The sequence below is a fragment of the Vitis vinifera genome, chromosome 14 (genome assembly GCF_030704535.1).
Source record: "Vitis vinifera cultivar Pinot Noir 40024 chromosome 14, ASM3070453v1".
NCBI lineage: Eukaryota > Viridiplantae > Streptophyta > Magnoliopsida > Vitales > Vitaceae > Vitis > Vitis vinifera.
Genome location: NC_081818.1, coordinates 4,817,546 through 4,835,406, shown reverse-complemented (window position 1 = coordinate 4,835,406; position 17,861 = coordinate 4,817,546). Strand labels below are relative to the sequence as shown.

At 31.6% G+C, this 17,861-nt stretch overlaps 1 protein-coding gene across 1 annotated transcript; it reads left to right on the top strand.

Moving 5' to 3' along the window:
• The first annotated feature begins 7,988 nt into the window (after positions 1-7,988).
• Positions 7,989-16,894, top strand: LOC100243536 (bifunctional 3-dehydroquinate dehydratase/shikimate dehydrogenase, chloroplastic). The gene is made up of 11 exons (XM_002270196.5): positions 7,989-8,334; positions 8,827-9,059; positions 11,115-11,220; positions 11,766-11,984; positions 12,541-12,887; positions 13,667-13,730; positions 13,857-13,965; positions 14,059-14,199; positions 14,852-15,000; positions 16,318-16,480; positions 16,593-16,894. Exons 1-11 carry the CDS (start codon positions 8,314-8,316, stop codon positions 16,634-16,636), a joined length of 1,596 nt encoding a protein of 531 aa, XP_002270232.1. The 5' UTR covers positions 7,989-8,313; the 3' UTR covers positions 16,637-16,894.
• The last annotated feature ends 967 nt before the right edge of the window (positions 16,895-17,861 follow it).

Genomic DNA, 17,861 nt, shown 5'->3' with positions numbered 1-17,861 from the left:
TAAAAAATTAGAAAAATATATTTAGTAACTAAAAATTGTTTTCTATTTTCTGTTCTTGAGAACAAAAAAAAAAGTTTTAAAATAACATCTTTTAATTGTTGTTTTAACTTGTTTTCTAAGAGCTGTTTTAAAAAATAATTACACAAACATGTTCAATGATTAAACATAAAACATTAGGCATAAAAATCATTTTTTAAAACATATTTAAAAAGTATTAAAAACGGGTTAAAAACATTTTAGGTTTCCAAATAAACTTTTGTTTTATAAAACATTAACGAATCATTTTCAAAAATTATTTTATAGAGTTGTCTTAAAAAACAAGTACCAAACAGACCCTAACAATGTCAATAGAACAATAAAACTCGAACATCAAGTAAAACTACTATTCACTCTAAAGTTTAAATTATTGGGATAACCTGTGATACTATTCACTCTAAAGTATAAATTATTAGGATACCATGTGATTCAAACAATATTTTTTATGGCCATGGCTTTAATTAACAAATTTGGAAAAACCTCTACTACCAGGTTTAGTCCACCACCCACTCCAGTCTCCTTACCTTCCTCACTGTAAATGTTAGGTTTGTTTTGAATGTTTGGCAGTCACCTCTATTAATATTTCTAATCAAGAATGTTAGATTGGTTAATTCCCAATGTGCACATCAAGTTAGATGCCTTAGTTTAAAAAATCAGGTTTAGCAGCTACTACCACAAAGACAGCTATAGCTTCACATATAATATTAATTTGATGTTGCCATTGCATGCCTTCAACCTTATATCCATTTAGGTGTATATGCATATTTGTGGGTCCATACTCCATGGTAATGTTGCATCAAGGTATTAATTAGTCATCTATTTTAGACCAACAGTGTTTACCAATGCCTGATCATATATCACTCTCAAACACAACTACAAATGCACTGAATTTAATGCACCCATTTTTAATTCTTTTAGTTAAGGGATAAACAAATTTATTAGTAGAGTTATTTATACTATTGAACATTATTGGGGAAAAAGCTTAAATCAATGGGTAAGGTATCTAAAAGAAAATTTGACAAAAAAAAAAAAGAGTAAAATAGCACATGTAACTAAAAGTTTATTTGTGAGTAATATTTATAGGATTAGATGGAGTTCCTAATATAAAACTTGGTTTTTTATTTTCCCTTTTTACAAGAATTATGTGTTGTTAAAATTGTTTTTGCCTTTGGGCCTCTGACAACTCTGCACTTTATTAAATGCTCACATGACTAGTATGTATATAATGATTATGTTCGACCTAAAGGTACATCCACAAGTGAACACAACAAAAGACTCCCATTATTTTTCAAGTAGATTACAATCTTAGAACTTTTAAATTTCAAAGATCTAATTACACCAAAAAATGACTCTCTTTCATTAAAAATTTATTTTTATATTTTTCCTAATTATATAAGTACATTTTATTAAGGGAAATAATGATATACACAAAATGACATAACGTAAATAATTAAGAAGAAGACAAATTGATAGAATGAGAAAATGGAAATATTCAAGAACAAAGAATGAAGCGCATAATGCCAAAAATTCACTCCAAATCAATATTTCCATAATTTAAAAAATAATATTTATTTTCCTTAATTTTAGGATATTTGTTATTATTTTCTTTATATAACTCATTATACATTTTTGCATAAACTTTTGAAAATAAGTAATATAACTTAATGCTTCTATTACTAAATTATCAAAATTTTCATGGTATCATAATCAAGGTAGTATGCTCAAACTTAGATTTTTTTTATAAAAGGCTTGATTACTATCAAGCCAAATGATGATGATCTAATGTCATAAAATGTTCAACCTACCTTCACAAACCATGTCTTTCTCTTCAAAAATAAAAAACAACCAATCTTAATATTTAAGTCTTCTATTAGTATTTTAGCTTGATCTCAACCTTTTCTACCATGAAAAAACCAAATAATCTCCTTATTCATAGTATGAAACAAGACTAATTAATTAACAAAAACACCCAAGAAAGAGGGCGAATTGAGCAATTAAAATCTTTTCAAAATTGAGTAAATAAAGTAATAAACAAGCAACTATTAAAGCAAGTAAATAAAGAATAGATGGAAGAGAGATGCAATTATTCATGATTGGCTAGATCATTGATACAAATAATATTCTCCTTTCTAAGGGTTCTACTAATCAAGGCTTCAATCTTATACACTTGGATTGGCGGCCCCAACGGACATTACACTTCTTTCAAGTTCTTCACTAACTTGAAGTCTCAAAACACTCAATTTTGGACAAAGAAATGAGATTTTAATATGCTCAATCCTAGTACAACTCAATACAAAGAAGTAATTAGGATAATATTAAATGGGTGCACAAAAAGATTGCAAGTGAAGGATTTAATGCACTTAAATAGAGAGTTCTTAATAAGAGAAAGTAGATGAAAAATGAATTAATGCGGGTATTTTCTTATCAATAAATGCATGGGATCTTTCCAATTTTAGAAAAACCTCTCAAACACCCAAAACTTAGCAAAAAGCCCTCAATAGGTTAAGCTCTGGTTCGATCGATTGGGTAGCCATTAGGGCATCTAATGCTCTACAAGTGATCATTGGTGTTTTTAAGGCTCGACCAGACCTTGATCGGCTAGACATCAACAACTAGAAGAGAGAATTTTTGTGTAATCTTAACTAGTCCTCAATTGGGAAAACTTAATTGGTTTGATCAGTTCAAGTTATCCTTTACCAGTTGGGCAAAAATCAACCCAAAATGCTTTTGATTTCAGTTTTATTCTTCCAATAACTTGAACATTTCATTTTAAAACCTCAATAGAGAATTTTTTGAAAGAATTAAGCCTAAAGTTTTGAAGTAAAATGCATATTTATCTAATTTTTAAGAACTTAAGGTAACTTTTAAGCTAACAAGGTATGAATGAATGACATTAGAAAGTGCAAGAAAAAAAAAGTTATATCTTAAAGTGCTTCCTTGAGATCCATCTTAGATTGATTCCTAAACATCTTAAATCTTCAAGGATTCATCTCTCATAACATTTGAATCTATTTTAAGTTTACTTAAGCTTTCTTTTGATTTTGGTAATAAAACCTAAACTTGACTTGATTTAAACATGTTAGTCCATTTAACTTTATTTTATTATCATCAAAATATACTTAAGAAAACCCTTGGGCTAACACATGGCATCGATTTTCTCTATCATCTCTTAACTAGAGAAAAACATGTTAAAGGAATTAAGGATGATAAGGGAAGTAAAAGTTCCATTGTGCAATACCAACCAAGGATCAACAATGATGAACTTGCCACTTCATGAGTTTTTAAAACCATAAAAGAAGAAATTTTTAGCATGATCTTTGGTATTAATAGGATATATGAGTTTTGAACTTCTCTTAAAGAGAAATTGCACCTCGCTACAGTTGAGAAAAAAAAAGAAAAAGAAAAATATGTTGACTCTAAAAAAATAAAAAGTCATGATCTCTTGAAAAATATTTAAGAGAATTTGAAAATAAAAATGACAATCTTGCCACAATAAAAATTTCAAGCCAGGACAAGGTTTTCGAATTCACTCATGAACTTATCACCAAGGTATGGATTTTTTTTTTCCTACTTGCTACGCTCACTAAACCATTTTATCCTTCTTTTAGCATATTCGTGTTGCCTCTTCAATGATATGAGTAATCACTCACCATCCAAAAGGAGGAAAAAATGTTCCTCCAGCATGCACAAGTTTTTATTTTAATAATATAATTATGGTTGAAATGGTTGAAGAGACCAAAATTTCAATTTGAGGGAAAGAAGTTTCACCCCTATTGAGCATTACCTGATATGATAAGTTTTTCTCAAATGATGTATTCACCAAGTTTTTAGCCAAGTCAAATGTCCATTTTCATTCATACTCTCTAACTTGAGAGGACATATTATGGGAAATAATTAGATAAACAAAATGATAGAATGGAAATAATCAAGGAGAACATAGACCATTAGAATAACAAAATGGAAATAATTAAGGACAACACACAATAAAGTGCATACCAACAAGAATCCACTCCAATCAATATTTTCATGAATCAAAAGCAATCAAATATCAATAATATTTTATTCTCTTAATTTAGAAAAAAATATTTATTTTCCTTAATTTTAGGATATTAGTCATTCTTATAAAAAGAAGTAATAAAACTTAATGCTTCCATTGCCAAATGATCAAATTCTTTACATTTCATGTAGAAAACTAAATGCATAATTATTAAAGATATTTATTTCTATATTAAAAAATACAGTAAGACATTTCTTTATAATAATAGAAAATTCTCTAATAAGAACATACCATAATAGAAAAAACACATAAAAAATTTACAAATAGACTCAGAAAATAATTTGAGACACTTTTCAACACCATTTCTAAAAATATTAGGTTTAAGTCTTTCTTTTTTAGTCAAAAAATTCTTTGCATAAATATCTATAAGAATCTCGTTTTTATTAACTTTTAAGAATGAAAATTATCGCTAATTATTTATTCAATTATTAGTTCTTATGGGTACGTAATCTTTCTTTTTCTGTTGCTTGGAGTTATAACATTTGAATGTTTCTTACATTCCACATTGTTGAAATGGATCCTATCAAATATCTCATATTTTCTATGATCATCTTCATTTAAATAGATCGTTATAATTTTCTGCAATAAAAAAATTCATTATTGCAAAGATTTATTTACCATGGTTGAGCTTTCTTATGAGATAATTTATATGAAGTTAATTATGGTTGAGCTTACTCAGCACAACCTAATGTGGTAAGCCTTACTTTGGATAGTGTTGAGTGATAGGCCCTACTTGGCATAGTTGTAAGTGGCGTCTTACTCTACTTTAGTGTTACCTATTGCAAGAGCATTACAAGTTGTCTTCAATTGGAAGATCTTATTACAAAAACTCCATTCAAGGCTATTCATTTTTGTAAAGATTTTATTCTAATATTCTAAGGCTACTCATTTTGGACATTTTCCTTTTGTGGTGTTCAGATGTTATTAATTTCCATACTTAAAAAGTTTCAATTGTATAGTTTCTAATTGACATAAAACTATGTGGCAAGCTTTATTCACACAACCTTATGTGGTTTGCCTTCCTTGACACAACTCGATATTCGGCACAAAGCCTCTAATGAACATATCATTGACACAAAGCCCTCTTATGCAAAACTTTAATGAGATAAATCCTTAAAAGCTTAATTGATTGTCACGTGTTGAAAGTTATTGTGTTGATATATGAAACCATTTAGAGCGAGGTGAGTAAGTTGTCTAAGTGAGATATCTTTGAAGTTATAATTTTTGTCAAGGATTTTAATAATTTTAATAGATATATAAATAATGAATAGTTATTGAATAATATCAATCATAAGAATAATTAATCGAATAATGTAACCTGAAAAAATTACTAGAAAATCTCCAAGTGTAAAAGACCATAAATGGTCTATCGACCATAACTAATTCATTAAATATGAAGAAAAAAAATGTGCATAGTTTTACCTGATTGAATGCACCTACTCCCTAAAGTTTTATATCTTTAGGGTCTACACTCTTTTTTCATATCCTTAAAGCAACACTCCTTTGATGTGGAATTCGCTTGACAAAGTACTACCCCATACTCCTTAATGGATCACCTAAAAGACTATTGAAACTTTAGTGACTCAAATCCTCGACTTTTATATTCTTATAAGGTTCTTTCAAGATTGGTTTTGAATGAGAAATGAAGTTTTTTTTAGGGTATAGGGATGACTAATCTTTTGTTTATTATATTCAATATAATAAATTTATCTATTTATACCAAAAACCTCAAGCATTGATTTGGTAAACAATCATAACTTCAATTTTATGAAAATTCCCTCCAAAATATAAAGAATGGTTTAAAGTTTCAAATGAAGGGATCTAATGTTTGCATACTTGAAAGAGATGCTCAAATGTTGGAGAGATTGTTTGAACGTTTCCTAAGGCAACGTTTGAACATCCTATAAGACATTTGAATGCTCCTTTGAATGTTTGAACGCTCTTTTGGGATGTTTAAAAGCTCCTTCAAGATGTTTAAATGTTTCTTTTGGATGTTGGGATGCTTCTCAATTTTTGTGCTCTGGACTTCATTTTTCACATTTTTCTTCGAAAGGAACTCATGGTAACTTATATTAGTCATTCCTTAAATCTTAACAACTCCAAGTAGATACATACTTCAAAAAATAACAACCTCTAAGTAACTTTAAGTTAAAACGGAACCAACTCGACCTATGAAAGTATGATGCATGAACCAAATAAGAAACAAAATAAAATTACTAACCTAAAGCTATCATATCACCATGCATCCTCACTAAGATTTCTTTGCATAAAGATAAGTACTCAAAAAGCGACAAAAGAGACAATGAAGCGAAAATCCTCCTTTGAAATATAATACCAATCTAGATATTAACAAATTCTTCAAGTTACCTCTCCATCTAATAAAAATAAGACTAGATGATATAAGTTAACTAAATGCTAAATTAAAATCAAGTTTGACTAAATGTCAAGTGAGAGGTATATTTTTTTTCTTCATTACGCTAAGTCTATATGCATATATTGTTAGAGATGGAACGTTCAACATGCTCATTTGTAATCTTTCTTTTTTGCAAGTCTTCAAAGATATGGTGTTGCTCATATTTCAGGACCAAATAACAATCGGAGGAACTCCAAACTTTGTTGGACGGAAAGGAGGAGGAGAAGAGAGAGCAACTGACATTCTTAATGGTTCGTTCAACCATACCTATATATATTATGAAAACAGAGGAGGGCAATTTAGTAAAAGAAACACCTAACTCGTGGCAACCTGCACATGATGAGTCGGCGAGGCAAAAGCGAGGGAGATGGAGTGTCACGTGAGTTTGTTGACACCTAACTCGGGGCGAGGAATTACCGATTAAAAAGCTCTTCAAAATTTAGTGGGTAAGCCTAGTCAATGGTGCGCCCATCTAACTAACCCCTGTCTCCATCACAACGGCCTGCTGCTGATGCATGTACTTGCTCTCCTGCTCCTCATGTGTATGTCCTCCACATTGTTTTGCTTTATGTTAGCGCTGGTTTCATGAATTTATCCTATATTTTTAAATACATATATATATATATATATATATTTGAAATTCAATGTAGTCTTAATTTTTTTTAAATCAATAGCTTAGTAAAATAAGATTTTAAAATTTATTATATCTTAATTTAAAGTTATCAATATATTTTAATTTTTAAAAATAAAAAATGAAAAATTTATAAAAAAAGAAAAAAGAAAAAAAATCATTATTAAAAAAAATATATATATATATATATATATTGTCATGGTAGGTGGGTGGGTTGAGTCAAAGCCACCTCATTTGGGCTACTAAGCATCAAAAGGTAGACTTCCATTTTATCACTTAAACACACCTACCACCCAACATTTAATCAAATTTAATATCATCAAATTTAAATCAAACCATATCATTTTTGTATTTGAAACACCCACTAATTGAATTTAAAGTTTATGAAAGTGTTGAAATCAAGTGGAAAACATTCCATCATTGATTTGAAATTTTCTCAATAAATTTTGAACCAATTTAATTAAGGATTCAATCCCTATCTTTAAAAATTATAAAAAGAAAAAAAAAAAAATAGACCTCGTTTGATAAACTTTCTTCGAGAACAATTTTATGTTCTCTTAAAAAAAAAAAAAAAAAAAAGACAAGAAAAATGTATTTAATAATAATAAATTGTTTTTTGTTTTTTGTTATTAAAAACAAAAATAGAATGTTTTTAAATGATAATTTTTTAATTATTTTCAGTTTTTTTACTTATTAAGTTGAAATTTTGAGTAAAAATGGATATAAAATTATTTTTTGGGTTTCAAATTTTATTTAAAAATTAAAATTTATTGTTTTTAGATTTGGGTAGAATAATATTAAATAATATTTAAAAAAATATTTAAATGTAAAGTTTAGGCTAAAAAACAAACATGGCTAACTCTATTTCACCTTTTGTTTCTCATCAAATTATCAAAAATCATTTCTAAATCAATTTATTTATTTTAGTTTTAGTTTACAAATCAAATTTTATTTTTTAAATGCATGGCTTTAAATTGTAAGGAAAAAATTCTTGAATTTTGGAAGCCAGCTAACGGTCATCGGAATGCAGAGCGTAAAGAGAGAACATACTCATGAGCTACAGAGTCTCAAAACGCAATTCCTCCTCTGTCTCGGTCAATATATATACGCCTAACCCCTCCAGCAATCACAAACTCTCTCTTTCGCTCCCAGACCCATCACCACTTTCTCTCTACAATGACTCTCAGCAGCGTTCCGGTACTCTTCCTACTTTCCATTTTCTCCCACCCACCTGTTTGTTTCCCGAGAAATCATAGAAATGAAAAGAAAATTGAACGGAATTGTAATATTTCAATTTTTTTATTTTTTATTTTTTATTTTTTGTGTTTTCATTGTGGTGGGCTTTGGTATTGTGAATCTGGGTTGCCGGGAAAACTGAGGAAAAATAAGAGAAAGTATGGTGTTTTTTTTTTCTTTAATTTTTTTTTAATCCAGAACTGTTATTTCTTTTGGGTTTCCTTCATTTCCTCGGCAACCAATCAAGGATTAATATTTATGTTCTGGAGTTTTTTCTAGTAGGTTTATTTCTCTGAAGTTTGGTGGGTGAATGTCTGCCTTTTCTTTTCTTCTACATTTGTCATCATAAAAACAGAGTTGTACTATCTTTTGTGTTTTAATTTGCTTCCACCTTATTTCTGAAGTTTGCTAGATTTAACATTATTTGCTTCCAATTTTTGTTGAATTTCATAGTTGGCTACTTCGGATATACAAATCCCAGAAGGAGCCCGGAGAAATTCGACGCTAATATGTGTTCCAATAATGGCGGATTCCGTGGATCAAATGTTGGGTCAGATAAGAAAGGCAAAAGAAGTTGGTGGTGACCTTGTGGAGATTCGGTTAGATTATTTGAAGAACTTCAGTCCTAGACAAGATCTCCAATTCTTAGTCAAACAATCTCCTTTGCCCACTCTTGTCACTTACAGGTAATGATTTGATTCATTAAATGTCACTTTTAGAATATTATTAGCATATTATTAATTAGATTTGATATTTGTTTGCATCTTTTTAGTTTCAATTTGTGATGCTTTATACTTGGGATATCTTCAACTTATATCATGTTGGCTTGCTGAGGTTTTGATTTGAGGAGTTAGAATTCTTGAACATTGAGATGAGTGATGTTTGGAATGTGAGGCTAATATTAACACCTAAGCAATTGCATAAACATGCAGTATTCAAAAGTTCTATTAAGTCAATAAAGTAAGCTTCTTCAATAAGAAATGACATTCCTTGCACTGATTAAAGTTAATACGTTTTCCAAATGGCTTAGATAACTTGGCGGGTTTTAGAAAAGAAAATATTATCAGTAAGATGTGTTGATGTGGTCAAGAACATGTAGTATGAAGAAGTAACTGGCTTAAGAACAATTGTGGGAACAAATATCCAATTACAATATTTACATCACTGAAGGAAATTTTCGATCGTGAATGTCATTTACTGAAAATGTAGTTTTAATTAAATGAGAGTAGGGAAAGGGTTGATTCCATGTCAGAACCACAGGGGGGGGCACTTCAGAATTCAGAAGCTCTAAGTTAAGGATGACTAAAATATAATTACATTGAATGACATTCTTGTAACTAAATTAGAAATGGGAGTACAGTGAAGAATGAAGGCAAGGAGATCCCTATAGTAACGATTTCTGCTGACTTTATATTATATCTAGAGTACTGTGTGATTGTAGACTCTGCACAAAATTGAACTGAATATATGATAAGACAACTACTAGACCAGTTGTACTTTATGGTATAGAGTATTGGACAGTTGGAAGAAAAAAAAGGCCCAAAAGATGAGTGCAGCTAAAATGAGGATGTTAAAGGTGAATGATTGGTAATACAAGAAAGATAGAATAAGATATGACAATTACAAGGAGTTGTCAGTGATTGAGGCCAAGATGAGGGAAACATTTAAAATGGTTCGATCATGTGCTGTAATGACCTGTTAATGCACTAGTAAGCAGGACCAATTTGATTCATATTGTAGGTATTAAAATATCAGGAGGTAACCAAAATAGATGTGAACATTGTGAAATGACATGATTGTCAAGAATCTAAGAGAAATGTGTCTTGATAAAGTTGGATCATAAATATTTGGTTGTCTTGAGTATTAGTATCAAATGGACAAAGAGAGTTGATGTGTCTTGTGATTAGATTTTCAAATCTTTTCCCCTATATTAAAAGTAACTCATTGTTAGGGCCACAAAAAACACTAAATTGATATCAATGTAACCTTCCTTTGAGGTTGAGAACTGGAAGTTGAACAAGGATATGGATATCATACTGCTTTATGGATTTTAATGAAGCACCCCTGAGGCTCTGTTTTGTAGGAGTTGTAAAATGAAGGACATGGAATGGGCTCAAGGAACCTGAATTTAGTCATAAACACATTAGTTTAGAGCACATGCATTTCATGTGATGTTCATCATGACATGTTATAAGAGCAGGTTTTCAGATGGTTTTAATTTTATCCCTGGAATGTACAGGAAAAATTATTTAATTAGTCAATCACGTTGGTTCTCATGGGCATTTAAAGCAAAGTTTCAAATTAATTCTTTGATAGTTATTCTCTTTAAAAACTGGTTTCCTTTAAATTAGCATCCCTTTGCTTCGTCACGTGCAAGCGGCATATACCGGTATCATCTCACTAATGCATGATTAATCTCCTGCAATATGTAACTAATTTGTCTTTAGATTTCCTGTTAATATATTAAAATATCTCGACTTCCATTATTTTTATACAAACTTAGTTGTTAATTGTAATTCTAAATCCACTAAGGCTTTCACAAATAATTCTGGAAGTAGTTGAATAGAAGATTTTCTCACTGTTCTATCATCAGAGATATTCAGGTTTCTTCTCATATTGTATGCCAACTGAGATATCATATGATAAGTATGTTTTTTGTGCTTGATTTCTTATTCAATTGCAATCTTTTTTACCATTTCTCATTTTGTTTCTATCTTTCTTATGGATCATGTACATTTCAGACCAACATGGGAAGGTGGTCAGTATGACGGTGATGAAGGAAAGAGACTGGATGCGCTGCGCCTAGCCATTGAATTGGGAGCTGATTATATTGATGTTGAGCTTCAGGTTTCTTTCTCATAAACATCCTTCAAATGGTCCAATTATTTTTAGAAGTTTTGATTTTTATGTGCCAATAAGTCTTTTAGTTAGACAACAGTCTATTGATGTATGGTGCATGGAATTTTATTATTGTGAAGCTCAATACTTGTTCAAATGAATAAGAATTCATGATTTTCTATCTGACCTCATGTTCTGCATTCACACTTAATTGCAGAAGACCATTGGAATACACCCTTCAACGAGTAGCTCTATTTATTATGTCACCATTTTGTGGCAGTAATTAAAGAGTGCATTACCTGTGGAAACCCATTTTCTCAATTCTATCCTAACTAAGGATTCTTTCAGATATACTGAAATTCTTTAAGTTAAGATGTGATCAAGATATTACTCTAAGAGATAAAACACGCTGTTAAACAGAAGATGATCTACCCATACTCTTTACTGCACATAGTGAAGATCTTGGGGTCATTATGTGTGTTCTCCTCATTCTGAATATGCTACAGAAGTTCCAAAATATAAGATACTAAAACTTATGACTTTGCTTCTTGAAGGTAGCTCCTGAGTTCATCAATTCCATTCAGGGGAAAACATCTGGAAATGTCAAAATCATTGTTTCTTCTCACAACTACCAAAATTCTCCTTCTGCTGAGGAGCTTGGCAATCTTGTGGCAAGAATACAAGCTACTGGAGCTGACATAGTGAAGATTGCAACAACTGCTTTAGACATTACAGACTGTGCACGGATTTTTCAAGTGCTCGCACATTCCCAAGTAAGTAATTTATGTACAATGGTAATGCCTATGAACTTTAGGTTTCTCTCTTGTGCAACATGAATAAACATTTGAAACCGATGCTACTTAGAGGAAAATTCATGCAACCACATTTGATGCTATCTTATGTGCAACAAGCAAACAAGTCATACTTTAGGAACTGCAAGAAAGATGACAGTTGATTTCCACTGTTTTATGGCCAGTTTTCTGCAAAAAAAGTTTTCTTTTTTTATAGATTCACAGTATTACTAACATGAAAATTTTGCTCATATGGGACTGCAAATTTTTAGTTTGCTGTGGAAGAAATAGAACTCATACCAGTTACAATTGAAAGTTTGTTAATGATGAAACATTCAGTTTAAAAGCAAAAGAAACATTTTCTTTGGTAACAAATTAGGTTTGAATGCTAATACAAAAATGCGATGCCCTTCTTTTTTTTTTTTTCTCTCAAGTTTATTGTAAGTTCTCTTGATATTTTCTTCATCTCTCTTTCATCTTGAAGCTATTTTCTCTCTTGTTTGTACAAAGTTTTGTGACATTTAACTGAAAATTGTAGGTCCCAACTATAGGAATTGCTATGGCAGAGAGGGGTTTAATTTCAAGGATACTTAGTGCCAAATTTGGTAGCTATCTCACTTTTGGTTCACTTGAGGCAGGAGTGGTGTCAGCTCCTGGGCAACCAACTGTAAAAGATTTGTTGGATTTATACAATTTCAGACAGATAGGACCTGATACGAAGGTGCATGGTGTCATTGGAAAGCCTATTGGTCACAGCAAGAGCCCTCATCTATACAACTCGGCATTTAAGTCAGTTGGCTTTAATGGAATTTATTTGCCTCTGTTGGTCGACAGTGTCAAAAATTTTCTCACCACCTATTCATCCCCTGATTTTGTTGGATACAGGTATGACTTTTTTCTTTGATGAGTTTCAAAATTGTCACAAACTATATTTCAAAGATACTGTGCTTTGGCTCAAATATTAGTTCTCAATTCACTCCATGGTATTGATTGTGTTCAAGTTACTAGCATTTTTTTCCATTCTTCTATGCTGTTTTCATGTGCAAGGTTATAGTCTTCTTTTCCATTGTAAATTTTGTCCGATTCAGAATGGAATTGCTTTATCTATATACACCTACCTAGGCCCTTGAGTCCTGCTCAAGTGGCATGGGGAATGTTTCAAATTTGATTCCACATAACAGCACAAGAGAGAGAATATTTGATGTAATGTGCATGTGCAAACCATAGAGAGTGAGATAGTTATGAAAGTAAAGACATTTTTAGTAGATGATAGTGGATTATTTTGTTAACATCCAACCAGGTGTTGAACTTCAGTGTCATGTTGACAAGTGTCAACCACACCAACAATTGGTTAGTATTTGGGAAGTTGAAATCTTGCAAATTATTGCTGAACTTCAATCAATCATCTAAGTCTCCAGTTTTTTGGTTCTAGAATAGTTTTTTGGTTCCTCGGTTTATCTGAATACCCAATTAATTTCTAAGAATATTGTCAAGTTTTTAAACCAGGAAATAGGCAGGTGCTTCAGTGTGCAATATATGTTGTCAGAGGATACATCTGCTTGTGAAATTAGACTCGATAGAATAATACAATTTTAGTGACTGGGAATTCCCAGGAGTATTATTCTCTTCAGAAATGTAATAATGCAAATTAATTTGAAAAACAGCTATACGATTCCTCACAAGGAGGATGGACTTAGATGCTGTGATGAGATCGATCCCATTGCCCAGGTATTTAGTTATCTCTTTACTTGGCAATGTTCATTGATGTATAACTGTTGTAATATTCATCCTTAGCTGTATTTAGTTGATATAGGTAATTAAAATTAATTTCTTGATTGACCAATTTCCCCACAGGCAATAGGAGCTATTAGCTGCATGATTAGAAGACCGGCTGATGGGAAGCTAATGGGGTATAATGTCGACTATCTTGGAGCCATTGCAGCTATTGAGGAGGGACTACGAGGTTTTTAATGTGTTTTTATAAATTATGAACTTCAATTTGGGCTTCTTTTCTTAATTTTATTTTATTTTATTTTTATTATTTTTAATTTTGCAGCTTCAAATGGTACAACCAGTGTTGGCTCACCCTTAGCTGGAAAACTGTTTGTTGTCATTGGTGCTGGTGGTGCTGGAAAGGCACTTGCTTATGGTGGAAAAGAAAAGGGAGCAAGAGTAGTAGTGGCCAATCGCACATTTGGTAAGAATCTCTGTGTGTTTTATCTTACTATAGTTCACTAGAAAATTAATATATTATTGAATGACTCTATACTTGTACATGATAGAATTATTTTCAGCTACCAGTTTCTAATCTTATCTCTAAATGAAGTAAGTGCCATAACATGGGGAAACAAATATTTATTGTTTGTTTGTTGGATGGGTTGGCTTTGTTTCTGTTTGGTTGTTGAGAATTGTGAACAAAATCAAACAAGAAAAAAAGAAGAAACAAAGAAAGTAGTATCACTTTTTAAGATTGAAATAGACTCAAGGGAGAAGAAAGTGAAAGGGAGAGTTTGGAAATACAATAGGATTAGAATTTTTTTCTAATCTTTGAAAAAGAAAGAAGAGCCATTTATCTTTGAGGATATGGCAGAATTCACTCAAATTAAGCAAGGGAAAATACATGTTGCTTGGTATCTGTTTTTATAAACTAAGAAACATTCAAGATAAAAGGCATGCTCAGTACAGAAAATGGACACTCTATTTTATATTTGTTCCTTGCAGATGTATTCCATTATTTGTAAAACCATATCTTTTGTTATCATTTCTGATAATAAATGTCATCCTTGTTCAAATAAACATTGGTCCTTTCTGCTTTAACTCAAACGATGGCTTGTATTTTCATCTGACAGAGAAAGCTAAAGAACTTGCAAGTAAAGTTGGGGGAGAGGCCATGACTCTTGCGGAATTAGAAAATTTCCATCCAGAAGATGGGATGATTCTTGCAAATACCACATCTGTTGGAATGAAACCCAATATTGATAACACACCCTTATCTAAGGTTTGCCTTCTCCTTTTTCTCATCTTGCATGTGATGTCAAGTGAATGCAGGGTTTAAAGAGGTCCTTTTCACTCTCTCATGTTTGGACATGAACACTGAATTGCACCAGCTGTGTTTGATACGTACACATACATACACAAATGTCTTAAGAATGAACTTAACAAATTAAAAGAAGGGAAAAAATTATCTATCAAAAAAAAATAAAAATAAAAATAAAAATAAAAAAATAAAATTGAACCTAACAAATACCACTAGCTATTGACCACTACCTGAATCTACATTGCATTTTTTTGGTCCCTTATTTTCTGCCTTTAAACTCTGTCTAGAGTCATAAATTTTTAGGATTCATGTTCATAAGTTATGGCTTGTTTTACTTTGGTTGCTGAACTTCCATGACACTCCTTTATCTGGGATTTGGACCAGCTGGTAAAGTTATATATCAAACATGACACAAGTTGTGTGTGTGAGAGTATCTGTATATGCCTTTGTGTCTGTGTCTGTGTTTATTCCTCTGCAAATCCATCATCTTAGACAGTACCATTATGGGAAATCACAGCCATAACTACAAATAATATTGAAAAATTTGAGGCATAATCATTTCATTACTCCTATAACAGGTATCCTATGTACCATTAGTTATGGTGATGGGCCCATTTTCTTTAAAAATTTCAATCAGATAGAGGTGCTCTTGCTGTAAGGATCTGTGATCTTCCCAGGGTTGCATAAGCCACAATTTTCATGTGCAGGCATCACATGAAGCTCAAGTTATGAAACTTTTGATTGAGATAGATAGTAGGGGCATGCATGCAATTCACAAACATGAGTTGCATGTTCTTCATGTTCAACAGTATAGAAGAACTATGCTAGGTTCAGTCCATATTTCCATTATTCTTCCAATAGGATACCAGCATCAAGATATTGGTTCTTGTCATTCACAAATATGGACCCCTTGAGAAATTCCTAAGAATTTGAAATCCCTGAGAAATTATATAATTTGACTCTTCATTTGGATTACAACTACATCATCTCAGGTACCAAGAAATCAATTACTGAATAATCTAGAAATGGATGTATAAAAATTATTCCCTTTATCAATCAGCAAATTCAGAAAGGTCCAGCCATGCCCCATGTGGATGACTGGTTGTATCTGTATCTGCTGCATTCACATATGTGCTCCTGTTTTTGAACTAAAGAAATTTTCTTGAAAAATCAACACAAAGTGGTCAATTATCCAAATTATCATAGTGATTGTTGATTTTCATTTAATGAAGTAAGTTGACATCTTTTTCATTGTTTTTTTTTTTCTTCCTTTTACAGAAAGCTTTGAGCCGCTACTCTTTGGTTTTTGATGCCATTTACACACCAAAGTTGACCAGGCTCCTGAGAGAAGCACAAGAGTCCGGAGCCATTATTGTTTATGGGACAGAGATGTTCATCAATCAAGCATTTGTACAGTTTGAAAGATTCACTGGTTTGCCCGGTAAGATGATCCACAAGACACTTAATCTAAGATCTAACAATTTATTGAACTTCTTATACTCATCTCACATTCTTTTATTTCTCATGATCATTGTTCCATTCTTCTCTTGCAGCACCAAAAGAACTGATCAGGGAAGTTTTGGTGAGGAATACATAAGAACTTGTTGGGTTAGTTTCTCATTGCAGCTGGCACTATGGTCATCCATTACAGCTAACTCATTTCAATTTCTGATTCTTTGTGATTAGCTGCTGAGTTATGTTGTTGTATCAATAAATTTCCTTTTCATAATGAAAGAACTTGTGAGCATGTGCTAGGTCGCTCAATTATGGCATAGATACAGCAAAACACAAGAAAAGGGTTCATTTAGTCTACCCAAATTTTTGGGATTAATGAAGCTAGTGAGTTAATTTTACATATTAATGGAGGAATTATTTTCCTCCCTTCAATCTCAATTGATCTTTAAGACTGACATATAGTAGAGTATGTCAATTGATCACATAATAGGAGGATTTGTAACTTACAAATTGAAGAAGTAATCTTAATAGGTTGGTAGCATTATTCTGTGAGATTATGGACACTAGTTCATGAGAAGTTTGCATGCAATGAATTTCATGGACCCGAGCTTTAGCTTGTTGTAATTTCATAGGATATTGGAGTGTAGTTGACTCTCTTTAGTGGACTGTTGAGTCAATTTCAAAATTGAATTTCGGGGGAGCCAATATTTTCTTATGGGTCCTAAATTCCCCACTTCATGGTGGCATGATTTATTTGAGGGACTTGGGTTTATAGTTCATAAGTGTCCATAAGGGTGCTTTGGTAAAAACTCAAGGTTGTGCTATACTTTATGAATTGTCTTTCTAGATTGATGGGTTGGGTTAATTAATTAATTAGATTTCATTAGGGCTAACTAATTAATTAGGACCCAAGTGAGTTAGATTAAGTGACTAAAGCCCAATTTGAGTTCAAGTCAATTGAGCCTACAAGGAACCCTTTATAAACCCCCTTAAAGGTTTATGGTTCAAGCTTTTGCCACTTTCATCATCATCTTCCAGAGAGAAAGAAAGATCAAACCCTAGTGACCTTCAAGAGAAGAAGAGAATTCTACATTTTTCTTGTGTCGGAAACCATGAAGGGAGAGATCGGGTGGAAGACTCTTGGGTAGACGAATTCTACGACAATTATGATAGTTTTCAACATCTTCATTAGATGATATTTAATCTAGCAACATCTAAGTCACATGTCTGAGTTTTTAATCTCTAGATTTAATATCTATTTTTGTTTTTGAAGTTAATTTTTTGCGTTGCATTAGATCTAGAGATACCTAGGGATTGATGCATGCACCATATGAAATCCAAAGTCAAGGAACAAACTAATTCAAAGT